At 34.9% G+C, this 26,431-nt stretch overlaps 1 protein-coding gene across 1 annotated transcript in view; it reads right to left on the minus strand.

Annotated features, from left to right (window-relative positions):
- Positions 1-26,431, minus strand: part of LOC145293756 (transmembrane protein 243-like) — a 45,682-nt gene that overhangs the window by 12,266 nt on the left and 6,985 nt on the right. The window contains exons 2-3 of the mRNA XM_080140247.1: positions 10,823-11,245; positions 3,271-3,321 (exon numbers count right to left, since the gene is read on the minus strand). Coding sequence (XP_079996373.1) covers positions 3,271-3,321; positions 10,823-10,882 — 111 coding nt within the window. The 5' untranslated portion in view covers positions 10,883-11,245. The remainder of the gene's footprint in view (positions 1-3,270; positions 3,322-10,822; positions 11,246-26,431) is intronic.

The raw sequence follows: 26,431 nt of genomic DNA on the forward strand, positions 1-26,431 counted from the left end.
GATTACTTAGAGGGACGGTTCATCAAGAATTTGTTTACATTGGACTTGAAGGCAATCAGATTGTAGTCAGCTGGAAAGCAGGCAAACGGAAGAGAATTCCACAGATGTGCAGTTCTAAGAAAGAAGCTTTGTTCATGGAATCCACATTCAGGTTTAGGCACAGATAAAGAGTGCGTGAAATTATTGATCGTGGTTTTGGCTAGACGAGTGTTTTTCGTGAAAGTTTGATGAAGGGGGGGGGCATAGATTGAAGCTCAGATGAGCACTTGCCATAAAAATACCGATAAAGCAGAGACAGCCTCGCAACGTTTCTGTGGAAAAGAGTTTGCAGGGAAGAGAAAAGGGCATCCGCTACTAAGTTACGAAGTCTACTTTGAACTCTGTCAAGGCAGGATAAGCTGCTTCTAGCAGTTCCTGCCCAGATGTGGCAACAGTATTCCATTAACCATGCCTGGCTTTTATATAGGTAGAGAATTAAAATTGCATCAGGAGGGAGATATCTTCTGCAGCAGTAGAAAGATGCTACCATTTTTTCAGCAACCTTGGCAATGGATTTGATATACGTGTTCCATTTCAGATCGGGAATAAAGGTCAAGCCCAGAAGCTTGTCAAAACATGAAGCCTCCCTAAGAAGAGAACCATTCATTTCAATTGATGCCAGGTGGGCATCAGAGCGTTGATGATGTAAAGATAGAAGCTTGGTTTTAGATGCATTAAAAGTAACCAGTCACCTCTTTCCCCATTGTACCACATGCTCAAGATCGGAGGAGAGAGAATCAGAGAGAACTTGGTCGTTTACAGTCTTTGATGTGCTTCCAGAGATAGTGTTGTCAGCATAAATATCAACGAATGATTAAAGGATGTGATTTGGAAGATCATTAATGTAGATCAGGAAGAGAGTTGGGCCCAGGGTGTATTTTACTTAATTATCTTTATAATATAAATCTCACCTGTCTGTTTAAATGTATGTATGTATGTCTGCCGAAACTTTCGACAGAGGCAACGGATTTTCATAAGATCGGTATTGTTTTGAAGCTTGACTCTTCGGACAACAGATATCGAAAAATTGGCTAAAAAAATTAATTCCCTCACCCTCAACCGGGCATTTTTCTACAGGGAGAGGGAGGGGTCGCTTTTTTTCCCTAATATTTTCCAAAGTCACCCCCTCTTTTCGATTGACTAGCCTTAATTTAATCCTTTGATACTTCTGGTTAGTGATGGGTGCAACAGCAAAGAAGTCAATTTTTTTTTTCATGTTTTTTTCCTCTTTTGCGATACGGGTTTGGGCCTGCCTATTACCACTTTGGTTTTGCTCAACACACCTCCAAACATCTGAGTAATGCCGGGCATCAGGCTAGTCTATAACATAAATCTCACTCGTCTGTTTAAATGTATGTATGTTTGCCTAAAACCTGACAGACGCATTGGAACGTGACGAAACTGATATCGTTTTAAACTTCGAACTTTCAGATGACAAATATCAAAAAAATTGGCTAAAAACATTCATTTCTACACCCTCAATGGGGCAGTTTTCTACAAGGAGGGGGGGGTGTCGCTTTTTTCGCAGATATTTTCGAAAGTCATCCACTCTTTTCGACTGATAGCCTTAATTTTGACATTCATTACTTCCGGTTTTGCGATAAACACAACAGCAAAGACGTCACATTTTTTTCTTGTTCCTTTCTGGTACGGGTTCGAGCCATCATGCATACTACCATTTATTTTTTATTTTTTTTTTTTTTGCTCAACACACACCTTCAAATACCCGGGCAACGCTGGGCACCCAGGCTAGTTATAGATAAAATAGTTATTTCAACTGATTATATATATATATATATATATATATATTTATTAAACAACACGTCCCATTCAGGATTCAACATGCAAATTATGCACCATCAGATGTTTTGCATAATACCTATGGTTAGGCTATTTGTGAACACGTAATAAGCGTATCTGTGTCTTGAACTTCGGTGTTGACTTGTTTTCTGTCTTGAGCAGGTCACACTCTCCCTATCACCTAAAAATTTTATTTAAAAAAAAAAAAATCTATAAATCCTTGAGACTTTCTCTTTTCAAACCAAGGGAAAAATCTCTTGGAACTTAATGTAGTTTCTTTCTGATTCTCACCACCCCGAACCCCTCCCCTCCATTTATCTCCCCGCCATATTTCCACCCCACATATATTTTTTCTTGGTCATTATTCACATCCACTTTGGGAATGATAGCATTAAAAACGAGCAACCTTTTGTGCTCCAGAGTTTATTTTCTACATAGTCACCACCATTCTCATACACTTTTGCAAGGAATTTAATGATGCTTCTATTTCTGATGCACATATACATAACAGAGGTTGTTTCTTAAAAGTCTCAAACTGTCAATATGTGCAACAGAGAGGAAACTGAATGCATCAATGTTCAGGAATGCATAAGATCAGTCATCATAACAATGCATTGATCTATTTAGGCAGAATAAAAAAAAAAATAGGAGGAATAACTTTCGGAATGCTCCTTATACTATTGATGACTATATGCTAATATATAAAGTTTGTATGCTTGTAGGTTCCTATATATGCTGAAACTCATGTGTTTATCAAAAAGTGCCCAATGAGCAAACAGAGCATAATTATAGTATATTTATTTATACAAAAGATTATTAGTTACATATGTGCACACATGTTTCTGCTGTGACATTTTTGCAAAATCCTGTAATCAATGAGCAACAAAGATTATAATGGGACAAGAGAGGACCCGAGAAGACATGACCAACTAGCAAGACTAGAAGAAGAGATAATCTTAGATGTCAAAAAGAGATGCGGAGTTGGAAGTTGGAAACATCCGGAGTCAAATTTCTTTTCCTCTACAGACTCCTCATCTCTGGATCTAGAGTCAACAATTTTAATTCTGGAATCAGATTCCTTTCAGCAGCCTTTGAGGCAAAAAAAAAAAAATTTTTTTTTTTTTTTTGCATTAGTTGAGTCAAGATCTGGAGTCAAAATGTTTTGCAACATTCAAGTCAGATCATTGGTGTTTTTTTTTTTTAAAACCAATTCTGGAATCAAATTCTGTTCAGCAGATTTTAAAACAAATTTTTTTTTTCTTTTTTACTAGTCGAGTTGAGAATCAGGAATGAATTGAGCTTTTTTTAAAACTTACTCAAAACGGAGAGATCATTTTTTTTTTTTTAACCGAATTCCTCACTTCTCTGTCCATACCAGTTCTAGGAGTGCCAAATTAATATAATTTATAAAACTGCAAACAGGAAACTCACCATGACCAACATTCCGGTTAAAATACCAACGACCAAATTCCGTAGTCTGTCCTGAAAACGAAAGAGTAAGTTATTAATCATTTAAAAACTAAAAAATCAGAAAACAAATAAATAAACCATGAATGAACATATATTACATTTCCCCCAACAAAAGGAGGAGGTAATGCATGGGAGGATGGTTTCATGACAACAAGACAGATACTACACTACTCCATCCTTCATGAATTGAGCATTGAAAGATAGTAAATTAGTCTGAAATTTGTTTTGTTGGAATTTACAGCATGTTAACCATTTGGGATATTTTAAGACAATTATCTGTGGGTTTAAGAGGCGTTTACCGAGGCTACCAAAAGAAGGCCAGTTAACTGAAAAATGATGTCACATTTATGTAGAGGCATGTAGGCAATCATGTTTCTGTTGGAGTTGAAAAATGGTTTTTCGTTGTTGTTCCAAACAGTTCATTCATTATAGACGGTTTGACCATTCGACAGATCTTGATTACTTGTGACATCATTTTTCAGTTAACTGGCCTTCTCTCTCGGTAGCCTAGCCTTTACTCCATACTCTAACTGACATACAAGTGATATGTTCTGTTTAATTTTTTAATAAAGGTATTTTTTTTAAAAAGGTATTTTTGGAGGAAAACATGATTGGGATTTTTTTTTTTTTAATTAGATCCTTAAGGTTTTTTTTTCTTTGTATAAATTATCCCTCATTGCTGCAAAATCAGTGCAATCAATTAGAATGCATTTAATTTTGAGTGGCGTTTGACATGGTACACAAATGGGTTGATTTTTTCAGGAGATACAAGTGATTTTAGTAAACAAAAACGAACAGTAAAATGATTGTAATAGTATAGATCGGCCTTCAGATACCAAATCCTTTCTATACTCCTTTGATCTTTTCGTGTGTCGATATCCAGATATGTATTTCGTGTGTCGATATCCAGATATGTATTTCGTGTGTCGATATCCAGATATGTATTTCGTGTGTCGATATCCAGATATGTATTTCGTGTGTCGATATCCAGATATGTATTTCGTGTGTCGATATCCAGATATGTATTTCGTGTGTCGATATCCAGATATGTATTTCGTGTGTCGATATCCAGATATGTATTTCGTGTGTCGATATCCAGATATGTATTTCGTGTGTCGATATCCAGATATGTATTTCGTGTGTCGATATCCATTTATGTATTTCGTGTGTCGATATTCATTTATGTATTTCGTGTGTCGATATTCATTTATGTATTTCGTGTGTCGATATTCATTTATGTATTTCGTGTGTCGATATTCATTTATGTATTTCGTGTGTCGATATTCATTTATGTATTTCGTGTGTCGATATTCATTTATGTATTTCGTGTGTCGATATTCATTTATGTATTTCGTGTGTCGATATTCATTTATGTATTTCGTGTGTCGATATTCATTTATGTATTTCGTGTGTCGATATTCATTTATGTATTTCGTGTGTCGATATTCATTTATGTATTTCGTGTGTCGATATTCATTTATGTATTTCGTGTATTGATATTCATTTCTGTATTTTGTGTATTGATATTCATTTCTGTATTTTGTGTATTGATATTCATTTATGTATTTTGTGTATTGATATTCATTTATGTATTTTCTGTATTGATATCCATATTAAAATCCCTTTTTTCTATTTAAGAAAATACAACTGTATCGGTTGGGGAATTGCATTCATCTGCAAAAGATCTGGCTAATTAGCATATTCTTTTAAGCATCTATTTTAATTAATCCCCTTTAAACTTTTTCCTTTTTTCAGATTTCTCATGGGATGATCATCTTTATTCAACTATTATGTGTAATTATATTTATGCACATATAATACATGATTTATAATTGAGTAATATTTGCATCAAAAGCTTATAGTAAACACAAAACATATATATATATATATATATATATATATATATATATATTTGTATGCGTATATATATTTGTTTAAAATATTTTACCTACCAAACTCCTGTCAGTTTTTGGTCTACAGACATGAAACACCCACATATATACAGGGTATTTGAACCCATGCAAAAACTTTATATTTGGGTTTTAACCAGGGAAAACTACTACAAAAGTGCGAAAATTAAAACATGGAATTTGCCAGGTGAAGGTCGAACAACGGCATTACGAATATGCATGTGTAATGTAATAGCTATTGGCTCATGTTTTAATTTTTAGCCTTGCAGCAAACATGCCTTCATAATTCAGGCATTAACATCAAAGGAAAACATAAATCATAAGCAAAACTTTTGGGGTTTGATTCTTGGTGGTTGCACACAAGTCATTTTTTTTTAAATTTAAATCATTACTACATATAAAGTCGAATATAATATAATAAATACGAAATTTACATTAATCAAAATATCATATTTAAGTTTATTTTATGACCGGGCAATGCCGAGCAGCCTGCTAGTTATAGGTAAAAGGAATAGTATAAGTTTGGAAACATGGTCGTTAATCTTTAACAAGGTTGTTAAATTTTAACAATTGGAGCCACACGTTATATCTGAGGGTAGTAAATAATCAGATTCAGCTTTTTCAGTTGAACTGAAATGTATTTATTCATGGTTCATACAAAATAACCGATTGCCCCTTGTTTTAAAAGTTCTCTTAGTTTATGTCGTCTGCCATGTAGTTCAGGGCTTTATGGACAAATTTATCTTCAGTTGACCTTTGATAACTGATAGAAAAGTTACTAACAAAACCCATATGATTTTTAGAATATGACATCTTCGTTCTGTGACGAGTATGTACATCAAAGATTTTTCTGTATATTTTTAAATAAGTGTAATTCTAAATATACAGCAAATTTTATGTTGATACTTTCAGGTATAAACATTCCGACTTCTTCAGATATTTTTTTTTAACCAGCCTTCGTTAAAAAAAAAAAAAATGTACATTGTTCTATTAAACTTTTATTGTTTAAATAATTAAACTTTGTTTGTTTTATAAAAAAAAAAAAAAAAAAAAAAAAATGAATAAATATTTTTCACTCAGTGAGCTTTGGACGATTGTCAATGAAAGAAATACAATCGCCAAAAGGTAAATGTTTCATTATCTCTAGTTGCCATTTTGAAAAATCACTTGCAAATGTGACTGTTTCACGAGCAGTGTAGAGCCCTGTAGTTAAAAATCTCTCACCACCATGGGCCAAATGCTTATCTTCCCCGGCACGCAATTTCTTCTCCAGCCCGTGCCACCAGGTGTATTTTTCTTCTTTCTTCGCCATGACATTACTTTGCACACTGGCTTGGTCATTTGCATATGTATTATGCAGCTGCTGCTGCTACCAGCTCTGTTACATTTGGACAAATACTAAATCTCCATTATTAATAGATTTAGTGTTGCTTTCTATGTATATATACATCCATATATGAATTCAAATATTTTATACGAAAGTGCATTTTTACCTAAATGCAAGTTGGGAAAATTTTTTCCCTTTGACTAATTTGGTACCCTCAAATGAGCGACATATGTATTGCTGAATTCGTTTAAAAAGTATCACAAAAACAAAATAACATCAACGTAAATCGCGATATATTCAATAGTCGTGCAAGATGGCCTAGTCGTAGAGGTTTACACTTCTTACAATGGGGGTCTCGTTTTCGAATCTTGCTAGATTCAGCCACTCTGAGGAGTCGTAGATGATGAAACAGGTGTCAGTGGATAATTAGATTTTAAGAACAATACATATGTCGCTCCCCATTTGGGGGTACCAAATTGGCCAAAGGGAAAATTATTCCCAACTTGCATTTAGGTAAAAATGCACTTTCATATAAAATAATTAAATTTGTTCAAAAAGTATTGCAAAAACAAATAAATAACATCTGCATAAATTGCGATATATTCAACAGTCGCGTGAGATAGCCTAGTGGTAGAGGTTTACGCTTCTTACGACGGTATCCCCGATTTCGAATCTTGCTAGATTCAGTCACTCTGATGAATCGTAGATGGCGAAACACCTGTCAGTGGATAATTATATCTTAAAAACAGTACATCTCTATATAAGATACAAGAATACTCGTCCCAGAACAGACAAAATTAATTCCTGAACAACAAAAGTTCTGCAGGACTTGTTTACGAAGATTAAAGTAAATATGCAGAGACAGTACCATGCTAGTTTTTTTACATTATTTTCAAGTTATATTTAAGTTTTACAGTGTCTTTTTTATTAAATTACTAACGAGGGTGCCTGGCACTGTTTAGGTGATATAGTAAGGACCCACCCTGAGGGGGGGGGGGTCAAAACGACAGTAGTGAGGTTGCCCGGGTGTAGTAAGAAACCCAGGAAGAAAAAGTGGTAGAAGCCAGGCAGGCTCAAACCCATAACGCGAAGGAAAAAAAGAAAAGACCTGACTTCTTAGTCGATGTTTCTATCGTCCAACTGGAAGTTGAGAACGTTGAAATTAGAGTTAGTCAATCAAAACGAGCATGACTTGCAAAAAAAAAAAAAAAAAAAAAAAAAAAAAACCCTCTTTGTATAAAACGGCAAAGTTTAGGGTGAAGGAATTAATGCTTTAGGGCAATTTTTTTTATATTTGTCGTCCAAAGGATGGAGGTTTAAAATAATACCAGTTTCGCCAGGTTCCGTTGCAATTGTCCAACGTTTTTGCGAGAGACAGACAGACACACAGACACACACATTGCCTTTTATATATTAGATTTTTTTTTTTTTTTTTTTTTTTACACAGTGATCACCACTTATCAAGGCCCGGAAGCCACTGAGGGATAAGGGTTATTGCAAGTACATTTCGTTAGTGTGGAGATTTGATGAAGTGTTTACTTAAGGGGGCGGTTCATCAGGAATTTGTTAACGTTGGACTTGAAGACATCCAAGTTGTAGTCCGGTGGGAAGCAGGCAGACGGAACAGAGTTCAACAGGCGTGCAGTTCTAAGGAAGAAGCTTTGTTCATGGAATCCGTGTTTTGATTTAGGCACAGATATAGAGTGGGGGAAATTTTTCACTGTGGATTCAGCTAAACGGGTGTTTTTCGTGAAAGATTGGCGAGGGGGGACCAGAGATTGGAGTTCAGACGAGCATCTGCCATGGAAATAACGATAAAACAAGGATAGGCTCACAATGTCTCTTCTGTGGGAGAGAGGTTGCAGAGTAGAGAAAAGGGCATCCCCCACTAAGCCACGAAGTCTATTTTGTACTCTGTCAAGGCAGGATAGGCTGTTTTTAGCAGCTCCTGCCCAGATATGGCAACAGTATTCCATCCTTGGACGTACTTGGCTTTTATATAGATAGAGAATTGCATCAGTAGTGAGATATCTTCTGGAGCGGTAGAAGGATCCCACCATCTTTCCAGCGATTAGGTGAAAATACATAAATTATAAAACCCTCTCCGTTTCAATGTTAAGAATAGTTTTCTAAATAATAGCGTTATTTCAGCATGGTAACTTCTCTGCATAAATACTAGGATTAAAATTACGATATGTCTAGAATCTGTACTCTAATTGTGATCAAAACCCATTACATGATTCTGATACTAGAAAAATATCTAAAATTTAAAGCTTAAGGGGTCTTAAGAAGAAAATGAAATTTACGTAATTTTGCTTGATTGGTGTTAAATAACTATGGATCAAATTTAATGCAACTATTTGAATTTTCAAATGGGGGGGGGTTATGCTCATAAAATCTCTTTAAAATGTTCCAAAGATATTGTCGTAATTCAGGCAGCAATAAGAGTAACAAGCGGGTGGAATTCGCTGCTTTATTCTCAATCCACAAATAGGGCTCAATTTTAATTTTCTTAAGGGACTATACTTTTTCAATAAATATGAATTTTTGTTTTATACCTACAAACACTAGCGTTTCATGCTTAGGCAATTATCAGTGTAAGTGATAATTACTGCTGGTAATAACCATTCTTTTCTCTATATATATATATATATGTGCAATAGTTTTGTCAAAAGTACAGCACCTGATGTTCTTGGGAATACTACACTTTGATCTTTGGCAAGAAACTATTAAAATAATGTTTTTAAGGTTAGGGACTTTTTAAATGAATAAGACAAAAATGATTTAATCTATTATTGTATTACTTTTTAACGAGGGAGAGTAGTGTAGAAACAGTTGCACTATCATAAGATGATTTTCCCAGGGAAAATCATCTTATTTTCAAGGGGATGGGGGTAATCCTCCCAAGTATTCTGCTGTCATAAGGTCAATCTTCCTAGGGATTACTTTCTGCTTGTTTTATGTGTGGGAGGGTAGTGTAGTATCTTATTCTCATGATACCATACTCACAGGCATTACCATGTCCTTTTATGGGAGGGATGCTCACAAAAATTACCTCTATTTGGGAGATGGTATTGTGGTATCTGTTCTGTTATAATACAATTCTACCAGGCATCGTATCCTCTTTTGGGAGTGGTGGGTAGTGTAATATGTTAGTTACATCATCCTCCCAGGCATTATCAATTTTTTTTTTTTTAAGGGAGTGGAGATAGGATAAGATTCTTACTTCCTTCTTTGAGGAGTAATATAGTATATTTTCATTTGTCATGATATATTCCTCTAGTAGAGTTGGGTTTACTTTTGTCAGCCTCGTAACTCCTTTTCCTAATTTTGGGTGGGGGTCAGCTCTTTGCATCAAGTGGTTTTATGTTTTGTCTGGAGCAATTAAAAAATTAATAAAATTAAGAGGAATTACGTTCGGATTGAGAAGGTAGGTATTATAGCATATGTTCGTTGATCATGATACCCTGAAACCAGGATTACCTTCTTTGCTTTTAAAGGGAGTGGGCGTGTCATATCATGCCCTCATACATTACCTCCTCCTTTGGGGGGGGGGGATTATGTATGTAGTTCTTTCATCATCCTCACAGCTTTGCAAACATGCGATTGGAAAGAATATATACACATCCATATTATAGACATTTTTATGTGTGTTACTAAAGATCAGAACACCATTGATACCGTCCGTTTCAATTGTAAACAAAGTGAGCGTATAGTTGGTCGCCTATGTCAGATTCTTTTATGCCTCTGTTTATGTCAAACAGAGGATGAAAATGGTCTAGGGGTTCTCTTCCACTAACCTTACATAAAGATGTATTATAGATAAAGAGATAAATATATTTATAATCTAAAAAAAAAAAAAAAAATTTCACAGCACTCCTTTGCACTGATGCCGCAATTCACACCACCTTTTTACTCCGATGTACTATCAGCTACAAAACTCATTGTACTCCACACGGTCTTTAATGCAGCAACTCTCATATGCAAATTAATGCTTTCATATTTTAAACGGCAGCATCAGAGAGAGATACACATGCATGTATCACACAAGTGAGTGACATGTATCACACAGAGGTGCATGTATCACACAGAGAGGTGCATGTCTGCATCATAGATGTGTCTTTCTGTTTAATACATATGTGCTATGAACAGAAGTGTACCAGAGAGAGAGAGAGAGAGAGAGAGAGAGATAGCTAGCTAGCTAGTTGTATCAGAGAGATCTGTTAGGGAGATAGAGAGATTGAGATTTTTTCAAAAGAGGAATATTTCAACTCACCCTTGGCCTGGGTATCCCAAACAATGGCCGTAAAGGATTGTCATCGTAGTTATTCATCATGAGTACAGTATCACTAAATCCTTAAATCTTTGGGTTGGAGGGAAAAAGTAAAGCGAGAAAGCGCAGCGATTGTTCGACACAAAAGACCTGCTGGCCGTCCACTGGGTCTTGGGACTCGTCCTCATCTCACGTCTATCATTAAAACAAAAAACACTTTCTTAGTTTTTCTTCTGTCAACGTCGATAACGTCTAGATATCAAGTGAACGACTGACATTGTTCAAACAATTTTCTGTCTTTTTTAAGTTTTGTTCAGTTGAAAGTTTATAAGACGAAAAGGTGGAAATCCTTTTTCCAATTTTGTTTTGGTGGCAAAGTTTTCTTCAAGTTGCAGGAAAGGAATCGGTAATTTTTTTTTTTTTTACCTACAAAATAAAAGATAGAAACGCATAAATACATTTTTATTTTTTTTTTAACTTGTAAATTTGAAAAATTTTAATGCAAAACAATTTAATTTCTACAAATTGCATATCTATTGTACTAGCAGGCTGTCCGGTGTTGCTCGGTCGTAAAATATGCATAAATATTATACTTTAATTCATGCAAATTTCTTACTAGAGAGTCAACTATCAATTATTATCGAATATATAGCAATGATTTCAAAAGTTGTATAAAAAGAAAAAAATTAATAGGGTACCATCAGCTAGAATCAAAACCAGAACGTTTAGCACTTCAGCCTTAGTAGTTATTTATCTCTCCAGCATCGCTACCATTTGAGCTACCGATAGAGGGATATAGGAGGTTAAAAATGAAGTGAATTTGAGCTTTAAAAGTTTAATTTTGCGCATGTGCAAAAGTAACAGCAGGAGTAAGGATTTATTCAACTATGGTCAATTATTTAGTTTTCAATTTTGACCCCTTAGAAGCAATTTTTGCCGGCTAAAAATCAAATCGAAAGTGTGCTACAGGTTCAAACACCCTATATATATCAAATTTCAACCCTATAGATCAAATATTCAGCAAGGAGTTTGTTAGAGTTTTCGCACACATCAACAAAGTCATATATATACTAGAAGTTTGTCTTAAATTCTAAGCAATTATACAGAATGTAGAAACTATGCATAAATAGAATTCAGCGTAATAGTGAAATGAAACCAATCATCTAACAAGAAACCATAAAAAATGAATTAACGTTCGTTTTTTCAAAGGAATATGCAAATTAACATTCATGTAGTTGCGTCCATATTAATAATTTTTTTTTTTTTAAAGTACAAAAAGTAGGCTTTTAATGTGAATGTCAGAGCATGGAGAAAAAAAAAACATCAACTTTAGATATAGATTTCTTTTAGTCTGTGTTTGCAAGGTGTAGAGGATAGAGTACTTAATAAAATTCAGCCGTAAAGTTAGTCTTTTGGAGGTTGAAGGTTCAATTCTTAGTGCGGGTGGCACAAAAGATACAATTGCGAATTACTCAGGACTGCCATGGCTGACAGAATGAAAGCATACTATCCCCATAATAAAAGGTAGCATTCAAAAGTCCATGCAAATTCCCATTCGACAGGATGATTTTTCCAATTAAACGTCCCAACGCTAGTATGAGACAATTCCAATATTTCTGATTCCAAGACTTGAAAATCTAAATATTTACCTATAGCATTTGTTTTTAAATTTTCAAATTGCCACAAAAACCCATGTATTATATGCATATACAGGGTGGAACGGTAAAAACTGTTGTCCGAGAAAAGCATTTTCATTTATTTGATGCAATCAGGTGGCCACTGGCAAACTCTGGGTTTGGCAGCAGGACTGTGCTGGCCCACAAGTCCAAAGAACCTAGGCTTTGCTTCAGAACAAGTGCTATGACTTTGTACCTTTCTCTCACTAGCCCTCCTGACCCCACTGGACTACTTCATTTTGTCATATGTCGAGAACATCACCAACATGACCTCCCACAACACCAAAGCCAGCCCGATTACCGCCATCCGACAAGTATTCACTAAGCTCCCGCCAGCACTTGTGGAAAAGGCATGCTCACAGTTCTGGACCTGTAGTAAGGTGATAATTGAGGCTGAAGGCGGCTATATTAAATAGATGTCAGCTCTACTACATAATGAAGTTACTGGAATTGATTTTTTTTTTTCAATAAAAATTTTAAAATAAAGCTGTAGTGTTGTTTTCTTTAGGGCAACACTTATTGTTCCACTCTGTATTTTCGCAAACATAAAAAAATACACTTGTGAGTGAGGGTAAAAAAAATTGTCCTAAACAAAAAAATAAATAAATAAAAAAAATGAATAAAAAATAAATAAATAAAAAAATAAAAATAAAGTAGAATCGGTCTTGGCATCAGAAAATAGGCACAATTTTTCTCAGATTCCAATACCTCAAAACGCTCCAATCGTTCCAAACACTAGTATATATGGTTTTATTCATAATACAATCAGAATTTAAAAAAAAAAAAAAAAAAAAAAAAAAAATGAAGTGTGTGTGTGTGGGTGAGAGGGAGAGCAGGTTAAAATATTTGAGCATTGCACTAATCAACCGGTTCCATTACTTCCTTATCAAACTATAAGCTCAGATTACCAACGAGACAGACTAAGAAGATTATTTCTTGATTGTTTTCTTTACTTAAAAAAATAAAAATAAAAGTAAATAAATAAAATAAACAAAAAAAGCCGACCTCATTTTGTTGTAGCCGAAAATACCTTCCATTTTTTTTTTTTTTTTTTTTTTTTTTTTACAAGGTCATCACATTATGAAGGCTCGATGGTCACTCAGGGATAAGGGTTAATGGGTGTATGCTAGTCATCAGGACAAAAACATAATCGTTAGTGGTGGACCGGGACAGCTCAGCAAGAACTTGTTTACATTGGACTTGAAGATAATCATATTGTAGCCAGCTGGAAAGCAGGCCAGCGACCGTTTCTTGGTTACTGTTCTTATGTAAGTGTTATTCTTACAACGTTTCGGCTGATGTAACCTTCAACTTTCTTCAGGTGTATCTTGTTGAATTACGGAATCTGCACAGAATTTTGAACGGAACTCTTCTTTGAATCCACGGAGGTAGCATGTTCTTGCTCCGTCAGTCATGAGTGGGTAGAAGTCTTAAGTGAATTGTAATCGCAATCTTCGTATCATGCAAACTGATTATTACATCTTCAACCTAAAGAAAAGTTGAACTTGGAACTGAATTTTGTTCACTTTATCCGTTATGCCATGGGTCCTTGTAGTCAGAAGTTATATCAATCGAAATGTGAAAATAACACTCAAGATGAGAAGAACCCAAATAATTGATCTTCATCTCAAAAATTAAGATAAATTGTTTCTCCTCAGGTTTCCTGTGATTTTTTTTTGTTTGTTTGTTTTAGAAGGTCAAGGAAAACCTGGCAAGAAGTGATAAGGATGGATTTGAGAGAAAGCAGGATAAATAAAGACCTGGTCAGAGATAGGTTAGTTTTATTTCTAAAAGCCACCAAACACATGCCAGCATGTAAAATTTGATGTTAACCTGATTATGATAGTTTACAAACCAATTTGATTTTTTAATAGATCCCATGGCAAAAAAAAAAAAAAAAAAAAAAATACTGGATTGATAAAATTCACTAACAAGTTATGACAGCAGTAGCAACCATACGAAATGAAAACCAGGTTCTTGTAAACATAAAATCTGTTAGTGATTTATTTACATTTTTTTCTGTAATCTGTAGCAACATACTTGACTAAATCCATCCGGCAGAAAATTTTTTTTGACAGACTCCTTTATCCCCATGCTATCTCAGATATCTATATAATATTAGAAATTAAAAAAAATTTATAAAATATATTTTTTTTCTAAAAATAGAAAGAAAAAAAACAGAAAAGAAAAGAAAAAGAAAAGAAAAGAAAAGAAAAAGAAAAAAAAAGAAAAAGAAAAAAAAAGAAAAAGAAAAAAAAGAAAAAGAAAAAAAAAGAAAAAGAAAAAAAAAGAAAAAGAAAAAAAAAGAAAAAGAAAAAAAAAAAGAAAAAAAAAGAAAAAGAAAAAAAAGAAAAGAAAAAAAAAGAAAAGAAAAAAAAGAAAAGAAAAAAAAAGAAAAGAAAAAAAAGAAAAAAAAAAAAAGAAAGGAAAAAAAAAGAAAGGAAAAAAAAAGAAAGGAAAAAAAAAGAAACGAAAAAAAAAGAAACGAAAAAAAAAGAAACGAAAAAAAAAGAAACGAAAAAAAAGAAACGAAAAAAAAAGAAACGAAAAAAAAGAAACGAAAAAAAAAAGAAACGAAAAAAAAAGAAACGAAAAAAAAGAAACGAAAAAAAAAGAAACGAAAAAAAAGAAACGAAAAAAAAAGAAACGAAAAAAAAAGAAACGAAAAAAAAGAAACGAAAAAAAAGAAACGAAAAAAAGAAAAAAAAAAAAAGAAAAAAAAAAAGAAACGAAAAAAAAGAAAAAAAAAAGAAAAGAAAAAAAGAAAAAAAAAAGAAAAGAAAAAAAAGAAAAAAAAAAGAAAAAAAAAAAGAAAAAAAAAAGAAAAGAAAAAAAGAAAAGAAAAAAAAGAAAAAAAAAAAAAGAAAAAGAAAAGAAAAAGAAAAGAAAAAAAAGAAAAGAAAAGAAAGAAAGAAAAAGAAAAGAAAGAAAGAAAAGAAAGAAAAGAAAAAAAAGAAAAAAAAAAGAAAAGAAAGAAAAGAAAAAAAAGAAAAGAAAAAAGAAAAGAAAAAGAAAAAAGAAAAGAAAAAGAAAAAAGAAAAGAAAAAGAAAAAAGAAAAGAAAGAAAAGAAAAAAGAAAAAGAAGAAAAGAAAAGAAAAAAGAAAAAGAAGAAAAGAAAAGAAAAAAGAAAAGAAAAAAGAAAAGTAAAAAAATAAAAAAGTAAAAAAATAAAAAAAGAAAAGAAAAAACAAAAAAAGAAAAAAGAAAAAAGAGAAAAAAGAGGAAAAAAGATAAAAAAGAAAGAAAAAGAAAAAAGAGAAAAAAGAAAAGAGAAAAAAGAAAAAAAAGAATATAAATTAATAAATAATTTTTCAAAATTCTTTTTAAAAATTACAAAAAAAAAATTAACAAACTTTCAACCATAAAAGCGTTTTTCTCTCTTTTTTTTTTTTTCTTTTGTTAATCGTATTTCCACTGGATGTTGAGGTGTTGATCCTGAATGATTTGATTGTCCAAGTGCCAAATGTGACTTAAGTTCATAAAATAATATCGTTTTTTGCTCTTAAATTTCAATTATCTGAAATTTTAAACGATTTCTCAAAAAAATGCCAATATTATTTCAAATATCTATCATGTTAGATCGCCAAAGTTAAGCAACGTTGTACCTGACTAGTACCAGATGGGTGATTGTTTGAAATTACCAAATGCTGTATGTAGGAGGACGTCAAAATTTTCTTGCAAGAACTACAAAAACTTAATATTATCTCCTCTGACTAGGATATACAAGCAACTGGCGATTGCTTGTGAATTAGGTATTATTATGGAGGAAGCCAGGTGAACCGCTGGCTATCTTACTAAATAAGTATGTGGGTAGGTTTGCTGGTAGATATATAAGCTAATACATATTATCTAATGGACCAGATGTGTTGTTGACGCAAAGGTCAACAGGGATCAAAGAATTAATTCTGCGAAAATGAGAAATGGAAGTTGATGTTTAGCCAGAGATAACATCAAGGGGAGTGGCAGGTGTAACTTTCGTCAGCTTGAAAGAAGCAGCTGAACTGAGAACATATTTTAAAATGATCCAACAAAACGACGATATAATTATGCAATGCACTTAACATATAATTAACTCTCTCCCACCATTGATCTTTCAGCCACAATGGGGATCAATTAGTTTAACAAGTCTTTCATCTAAGAATGGTTTGATAACTTTTCTTTATTTTTTTGGCAAGGATGTTTATTTTTGCTCGATACGCAACTATATCTAAGAATTTTTATTTGAATACGATTTTCATTCATGTCCAATCTATAATATAATCTAGCCTTTCCTTTAAATCTATATATGTATGTTTGTATGTCAGTCTTAAACTTTCGACAGAAGCGACGGATTTTCTCAAGATCAGTATCGTTTTGAAGCTTGACCCTTCAGACGACAAATATGGAAAAATTAGCTAAAAGCATTAATTCCTTCACCCTCAACTAAGCAATTTTCTACAAGGTGGGGGGTCGCTTTTTTCACCGATATTTTTTAAAGTCCTCTCTTTTCGATTGGCAATGGACGCAATGCCAAAGATGTCACATCATTTTTCACGTTCTTTCCCTCTTTCGCGGTACGGGTTCGAGCTTGCTTGCCTACTACCACTTTTGTTTTTTTGTTTTTGCTCAACACACACTTCCAAACACCCGGGCAACGCCAGGCATCCAGGCTAATCTATCTATATATATAAAAGGCAAAATGTGTGTGATCATTTATGTATGTCTCGCAAAGGCTTTTTTTGCCGATGCTCGGGGGTGGGGGTACTATCGCTTAAAACTGTTTATATACACCCTAGATAATAATATCTAGGATTTGGGAATGCGGGTCGCCTCTAGATTTATTTACATCGATTTTTACAAAATTATTGCTATTTCAGCCAGTCTTGTGTTCATTCAGCTTTTTTGTATAAAACCAAAACTAATTCAAAGCTAAAGCTCTGTTCCCGGCATTCACACCGGGAAACGTCCAGAAGCAATCAGCTGTGATCAATGTGGGGCCAAATTCCTTATATCAGACAATTGCTATTCAATCTGGACAATGGGGAGCTGGTTTCCCCCTCCAACATCTTGGGGAAAAAATACTAGTCAAACTTGGATAAACAAACCCCAAAACTGCCCTGCAGCAAAAGTTAACTGCACGACTTCTATTTGACCTCATTAATGAGGTCAAATACAAGCAGCAGAGTTAACTTTTATTGCAACCACGTGTCAATTCTGTTTTTAATACTTAAATAAATTCAAATGTGTTTCCGTTAGTATTTCACGGTGGCCCAATGGTTAACGTCGCATGTTTTTTTTTCACACTTTAATTTCCAACTTTGCCTCAAGGGTTCGATCCTCATACTCACCTACCAAAACTTTTTTTTATTTTACCCCCCCCCCCCCCGAGCTTTGATTTACCTCAAAACACCCGGGCATCGCCGGGTACCCCCCTCCCCGCTAGTATATATATATATATATATATATATATATATAAGCGAAAATGTGTGTATGTATGTTCGCCTTTTATGTATGTCCAAGAAAGGCTTTTTTCAGAGAAGCGCTCGGTCGACTCACAACTTAAAACTTTTATATCACATATAAATCATAATATCTCCGAGTTAATAATGGAGGTCGCCTGTCTATTTAATTTGCTCGACTTCGGGATGATTAATATTCAACATTTTTCGCTTGCCGCATGTGGATTAGGCTTTTTCGTATAATAAAAGCGACACTAATTCTGGCGGTATTTTTCCGGTCGTGATCGCCGGAAATGTCCGAAAACAATCAGCTTTGATCAATGTGGAAATATTTTCCTTATATCAAACAATTGCTCTTCAATTTGGACAAGGGGAGCTGGTCCCCCCCCCAACACCGTGGAAAAATAAAAATAAAAGCGTTCCCGCATTAAATAAAATACTACCCTGCAGTCAAAGTTGACCTCATTAAGTCATTAAAACGTGCACCTGTTAATTCTAAGTAATTAAATAAATTCAAACGTGTATCCATTAGTATTTCGCAGTGACCCAGTGGTTAACGTCGCATGTTTTTTTTTTTCACACTTTAATTTCCAACTTTGCCTCAAGGGTTCGGCCTACCAAAACTTTTTTTTTTTATTTTACCCCCCCCCCCCCCATCCCGGAGTTTTGATTTACCCAAAACCACACACACCTCCAAACACCCAGGCAACACCGGGTACCCCCAGCTAGTACTCTATAAACGCCAATTTTATTTCAACCTTTATTTTCTCAATGTAAAACTTTCACCACTGTAAAGAACTTTCCTTTCTTCCTTAGTGTGCCTAACATCAAACAAAATTTTCAAACATCAAACAAAATTTTCATGAACACAGTTTGGTTCTAAGAACCTTTCATTTGTTGAACACATCACAAGATTGCTTCTCTGAGGGCTACAACAATCATCTTCAAATACAATGTCAAACATTTGTTATAAACCATCCAACGTTATCGAATTTTACTCATTTTCAATCCTCTCACAGTATTCATTATCAGCGAATTGCAAACAAAATAAGACGAACAGGCAAAGATGGGACACAACTGAATTTTTATTTTTTGTTTGAAAAATTTTAAATGAAAAATAACAACTTAGAAATTTATAGGAGTGAAAAATTGTTAATGCTTAACAAGGTATCAATTATTGCTATAGTGTGGAACATATTTACGCATTAAATAATGTGAAACTACAGATGTCGTAATTAGTCTCCATGTACAGGGTGGAACGATAGAAAAGACGACATGATTCCACTTCTGCTTGAGGAAAACCAGTTTTCTTTTTTCTGTTGCAGACCATTTACTAGTTGGTCAGTTGTGTACAAATCCCAAGAGCGATAGCAGCCTTCTATGATGTTTAAAAGTGACACAATGTTCAATGAGCTGGACCAGAGGAGCATCGCTATACAACTTATGCTCTCTACCGATCCAAGTTATGACAACAGGACCATTGCCAGCACCTTAAAAATGCAAATCCGGATGGTTCAACCCTTGAGGGTATAACTCAAAGTATCCGGCCACGGTTATGGTCTTTGGTGTGGTTTCATCATGCCACCTCACATCTTCAAAGTCTGCTTGAATGTCAACATCAAAGTGTACCTGGATGTGCTGAAGAGTGTGGTGATCCCCTGGTGCAAATCAGGTGGTCTATGGTAGACCCTAGATATTACAGCAGGACTCAGCACCAGCCCACAACTCCAAAGAGACCCAGGCTTGGCTTCAGGAGTGCTACGACTTTGCACCCTTCTCTCACTTGCCTCCCCCAATCTGGACTACTTTGTTTCGTCATACGTTGAGATCATCAGCATGACCTCCCACAGCCTGATCGCCACCATCTGCCAAGTATTCGCTGAGCTCCTGCCGGCGGTTGTGGAAAAGGCATGCTCCCAATTCCGGACTGTATCGAGGCGGTGATGAAGTGGAGGGCGGCTACATTAAATAGGTCATCTCACATAATCAAGTAACTTGAATTAATTTTTTGAATAAAAGTTTTAAAATAAAGCTATAGCGTTATTTTCTTCAGGGCGAACAATACGGTTTTTGTATTATTCAATATTTATAACTGATCTGTCCAGGAAGGCAACAAATTAAACTCAAGGCAAGTTTTTAATGGGAGAAAACAGATTCCACCCCCAAGAAAGGGAGCACTCAATTGGTAGATATTAGTGTTGAAATGATTAACCGAAATCTGAAAGCAGAAGAAAAATTTTTAAATTTATTTTGGAATAGTGGAATCTGAAAAATTTGTGTTCGATGCCCAATACGATTCTTATTGTTTTTATTTCTTTATTTTAAAAATCATTTTCCATGACTCGTATTAATAACGAAATCAAATATTTCATTTTAAACTACCTATAGAACCAAAATGTATAGATCACACCCCAAAGTGTATTTTTTTTTTTTACATTTTTCGAAACTATATGCACATAATCAGATAATTCAACATCCCCCCCCAACACACAAAAAACAACTGCTTTTAGAAATTTAAAAAAAAGGACAGAATCGGTAATGGTATCAGAATCAAGAAAAATATAGGAATAATCCCATCACTAGTAGATCAAAAAAAAAAAAAAAATTACCAGTCTAGATGGATTTCTCTTTTTCTAACAAAAGAGGGAAAAGATACTCCATTTTAATGTCAGTCCAGAGAATTGTAGCTTTTCTTTTAATTTAAACTTCAATTACAACTTTTTATTTTTGTACCTTTTCTCCACGTTAAAAAACGACCCTGGTGTCTAACTCTGTCCCGTGGGGAGGGATAGTAAATAGGTACAACTTTAATGAAAAAAAAAAAAAAAAAAATCCATTCTACTAATGAGTCACCACTTATCAAGGCTCGACAATCATAGGTTGACGTCAGAAAACAATGTGATAAAAAAAAAAAAAAAAAAAAATTATAGGCGATAAAAATGGTTGTCTAAGTGTTTGGCGGTGTGTGTTTAGCAAAAAAAAAAAAAAAAAAAAAAAAAAAATTGGTAGTAGGCAGGCGGGTTTGAAATGTACCAAGGAGGAAAAGAACGTGAAAAAAATGTGACGTCTTTGCTGTTGCATCCATCGCAAAACCAGAAGTGGTGAACGTCAAAATTACGGCTAGTCACAAAAAAAAAGTGGATGACTTGCGAAAATATCTGCGAAAAAAAGCGATGCCTCCTTGTAGAAAACTGCCCAATTCAGGGTGAAGGAATTAATCTTTTTGGCCAATTTTTCGATATTTGTCGTCCAAAAGTTTGAAGTTTAAAACATTACCGGTTTCATCACGTTCCAACATGTCTGTCAAAAGTTTTTAGCAGACATACAAGCACACAGATTTTTGCCCTTTATATTATAGACTAGCGGGGGTACCCTGCGTTGCCCGGGTGTTTGTAGGTGTGTGTGGTGTTAAATAAAAAAGAACTCGGGGGGAGGGGAGGGGTAGGATCGACCCCGAAGCCCTGAGGCGAAGTTTGAAAATAACATTGGCCAGCCAGAATGAGTTAGTGAAAGATGTTTGAATTTATTTAAGAACGAAATTGACAGGTGCGCGCCCGGAAGTCGAACGCTACGACGACGATGACGACGACGTATGTTTGTATGTTTGTTTGTTATAAGTGAAGTAAAAAAAGAAAACAACGTTAACACTTAAGTGGGGAAAAAAAAAAAAAAAAAAAAAACTAACGTTCTGAAAACAGAAAAACGAACATGTGAAAAATGGCTTCAATAAGCCTGTTTCGATATTAAAATTAAAAAAAAAAAAAAGAAAAAAAAAAAAAAAATCGGTGGGTACCCGGGTGTTTTTGGGTGTCGCTAAGTAAAAAGAAAAAAAAAAAGCAGAAAAACGAAACACTGGTTCAATATTTAAATTTAAAAAAAAAAAATCTCACACCATGATTCGAACCTAAAACGTTTAGATAATGAACCAAGGCCTTAACCAACTGAGCTAAAGCCATGTACATGAAATTTTTTCGGTTTTTCAACTATTTAAAGTAAATCAGGTCACGACGTCATCTGACGCATGCGTAGAATCGGTCATTGTCACGAGAAGACCGTTTTTGTTAACAGGGGAGGGGGCTGTAAAAAATTGTCAATTTCGGGGTGAAAAAGTTAACGTTTTTGGTCAATTTTTCTATACTTTTCGAGCAAAGGATGGAGCTTCGATGTGATACAGAGTTTGTGAATTTTCGTCGCGTCTGTCGAAAGTTTTTAGCAGACATTCAAACATACATTTTCGCTTTTATATATATAGATTAGTGGGGGTACCCGGCGTTGCTCGGGTGTTTAGAGGTATGTGTCAATCAAAACAAAAGAATAAGTAAAGTAAAAACCCTGTTTAAATAAAAAAAAAATAAACAAACAAAAAAACTATATTAAAACTTCTTTTCGTTGCTCGGGTGTTTGTGTTGGGGGGGGGCTTAAAAAAAAACAGTTTTGGTAAGTAGTTAGGATCGAACCTGAAGCCTTGAGCGAAGGTGGAAAAGAAAGTGTGCAAAAAACCTGACACCCGCTCGGCCAACAAAGAGCAACTGAAATACGTTTGAATTTATTTAAGTATCAAAAACAGAATTGACACGTGCCTGCAATAAAAGTGAACTTCGCTACTTCTATTTGACCTCAATAATGAGGTCAAATAGAAGTAGCGAAGTTAACTTTTGCTGCAGGGCAGCTTTTGGGTTTGTTTACCCAACTTTGGCTGCCCCAAGATGTTGAAGAGGGGGAAACCAGCTCCCCATTATCCAGATTGAATAGCAATTGTCTGATATATATATAGAAATTAGGCACAAGGCTGATTTTTAAAGTGAGGAGTGAAGGGGAAATGGGGACCAACTCCCCGGGGAGTAGGGGAGCTGGATAGTGACAATTGGTATGAAGGGTTGCCCCTACATTGACCAAGGTCTTATATGTGGGGTTGCCCCCACATATGGTCTTTGCTTGCAGTATCTGCCGGAACAGATACTACACTTTCAAGCCAAGCCAGCGATTGCCAGGAACAATTCTTAGCTTTGAATTAGTTTTGGTTTTATACAAAAAAGCTGAACGAACACAAGACAGGCTGAAATAGCAATAATTTTGTAAAAAATCGATGTAAATAAATCTAGATGCAACGCACGTTCGCAAATCGTACATATTATGATCTAGGGACTATATAAACAGTTTTAGGCGATAGTAATGCCCCAGGGACCGTCGGCGAAAAAAAGCCTTTTCGAGACATACAAAAAATCCATGCGCATTTGCCCTTTATATTATAGACTAGCGAGGGGTACTCGGCGTTGCCCGGGTGTTTGGAGGTGTGTGTGGAAACTCCGGTGGGGGGGGGGTTAAAAAAATGTTTCGGTAGGTAAGTATGAGGATCGAACCCGAACCCGAACCCGAACTCTTGAGGCAAAGTTGTAAAAGTGTGAGAGAAAAAAAAAAAGAAAAAAAAGTGCGACGTTAACCATTGGACCACCGCAAGATGCTAACGGAAACACATTTGAATTTATTTAATTACTTAGATTTGGCAGGTGCCCGTTTTAATGAGTTACTGAGGTCAAGTTTGACTACGGGATAGTATTTCATTTACTGCGGGAACGCTTTTTTTTAATTTTTATTTTCCCAAGATGTTATAGGAAAAAGACTAACCCATATGCAGCGAGCGACAAATGTTGAATATTTATCTTCCCGAAATCGAGCAAATTAAATAGACAGGCGAGCTTTGTTGTTAACTCCAAGATATTACGATTTATATGTGATATAAAAAGTTTTAAAAAGTTGTGAACCGACCGACCGCTTCTCTGATAAAAGCCTTTTGTAGGCATACAGAAAAAGCGAACACACATACATACATACATTTTCGCTTTTATATTTATAGAAGATAAAACAAGCTAGGTTTTTTTTTTATTTATTTTTTTTGCTGACTCTTTCACCCCAAACAAGGCATATTGCCGCTTAGAATGTAAGAATTGAGAACTGCATTGTAATGAGTAGTGATATGTCTTATTTAAACTTCTGCAAGTTAGTATAGTCAGCAAAGGAAGGGGGGGATTCCCAAGTCTAGCAATACAACGAAATAAACTGTTAGAGTAGGAGGCTTTCTGGCATCCAGCGATCTCAGTGAAGAGGTGGGATTTTGCTGTTTGTTGAGTTAGTCTGGATTATATAAGTTAAGAGAGCGCAAGTGCTATGAATATAATCTATATATTAATAGGATAGCATGCGTGTTATTTATTTTGCGTGTCATGCTTACATCCGAGTGACTGGCGTTTAATCATTACGGACTTCCATTTCTAAATAAATAATTTTACCAAGAATTCTTCATAAGTTTTGGTTTCGGTTATGGCTGAAGGAACTCAAGTTATACATAAGTTTTGGTTTTGATTCAAGCCGATGCACCCAAGTCATATGGAAATATTTTTTTTATTTTTGAAATCGCAAGTTTATAATATATTAAAAAAAAAAAAAAATCGATAAAACATTAACTATAATAATATATACAAAATTTGTAAGAATTAAAATATCATATTTAAGCATACTTTACGACTGGCATCCCTGCTAGCTTAGAAAAATACTTTTGCAGTTTGAACAAAGGAGCTACATGTCAGAGCGTTTCCATTTACACATATACAAAATGCCAACATCAATATATTACATATGAAGGAATCCGCTATGGAATTTCCACAGGTCCTGCTAGTTATGTAATAATAGGGAAACATATGGATACATTTTTTGTCAAAAACAGAAAATGGCAGTATCTTGCATACAAAAAAAACCTGTATTGGAAACCATTAATATTGAAATGAAACAAAGTCTTGTATTGAATTATAAAAAGAATTTACAAAAGAGAAAATGTGTCACAAGAGGGAAAATGTTAATCCTGCTGCCCCAAGATTACTTGATTGATTAGACAACAGACAGCTGCATGTGTAAGTCACTATTTTGTTTGTTTACACTGCACCTGGTGGTGGTAGATTCTTATTTTCTACAGGGTGGAATGATAAAATTGTCGCCCTAGAAAAGATCACCTGATTCCATTTCCATCCAATGAAAACCAGTTTCCTTTTTTTGTTGCAGACCATTTACTAGTTGGTCAGTTGTGTACAAATCCCAAGAGCAATAGAGGTCTTCTATCATGTCTAAAAGTGACAATGTTCAACGAGCGAGATCGGAGAGGCACTGCTGTACAACTCCTGCTCTCTACTGATCCAAGTTATGACAACAGGACGATTGCCAGCAGTCTCAAAATGCATTGCTGGATTGCCATGAATAACAGACATGCCCAGGGTGATGAAAACAGTTTCCGGCCACGGTTATAGTCATTGGTGTGGTTTCAAGTGAGTGCCCCATCATGCCACCTCACTTCTTCGAAGTCAGCTTGAAAGTCAACACCAAAGTGTACCTGGATATGTTGAAAAATGCGGTGATCCCTTGAGACAATCAGGTGGCTGCTGACAGACCCTGGGTATGGCAGCAGGACTCTGCGCTGACCCACAACTCCAAAGAAAGCCAGGCTTGGCTTCAGGAGAGCTACAACTTTGTAGCCTTCTCTCACTGCCCCCCTCCTCCCGAGTTGTGACTCTTCCTCTCCAGAGTTTCCTGTCTTCCATCAGCTGCCTCAGATCTTCAGGTTCACAGTTGGCGTCGTGTACTATTTGTTATATGTACGTGGATCTAGGTCGTCCCTTGCTTGCAAATCGTAGGCATCTCTCCCTGATGGTATTAGATATGGCAGGTCGGTTGCCATAAAGTTGCTTCGCTGGATGATTTTGCCAGGATACATTTAATACTGTTCATAGCATACCAGTTAAATAGCAAACTTGTAAACTAAGATTTCAATCCGACCAAATGAAAACAAATTCAATCAACACAATCCTTTAGCTAAGAGCTCCAAGAGACCATCCTGCTTGGAAAGGACACGCAAATCCCATTTCTTTAATTTCTCTCTCTCCTGTTGATAGGTTGGAATATATTTCCTATGGACTGGAAATCTTTGATTCCGGTCTTTCTCAGCCATCCCAGTTGGATCATTCAAAGACTGACTACCCAGAATCTTACTTATAAAACTCTGGACCGTCCGGGCGTCCTTGCTTGCTGGACTATTGTAACTTTTGGTTTCGATTATAGCTGATATCATCCAAGTCATTTTTTTTTTTTTTTTGTACTTTTGAAATTACGACTACATATTGGGTACAATATAATATGAAATAATCGATAGAGAATTGACTCTTTAATAATAAATCCGAAATCTGCACAAATCAAAACTTTCTATTTAAGCATATTTTACAATCGAGCAATGTCAGGCGATCTCTGCCAGTATCGACTAAAGATAATAGCTAGCCAATGTCCATTTAAAAGGGCCTATCTCTGAACAAATACACGTACATAATGGATTGTTATACAGGCAAAAGTCTGAAGAAAAAGAGCAACAAGCAATCCCAACTTGAATTTCAATTTTCTTTTCTAATTCTAATCTTGATCCTAACCAATTTTCAATATATGCTATTCTGCATGCGCTCTT

This window comes from Euprymna scolopes, chromosome 15 (genome assembly GCF_053919585.1).
Source record: "Euprymna scolopes isolate OS-2025 chromosome 15, ASM5391958v1, whole genome shotgun sequence".
NCBI classification, from domain to species: domain Eukaryota; kingdom Metazoa; phylum Mollusca; class Cephalopoda; order Sepiida; family Sepiolidae; genus Euprymna; species Euprymna scolopes.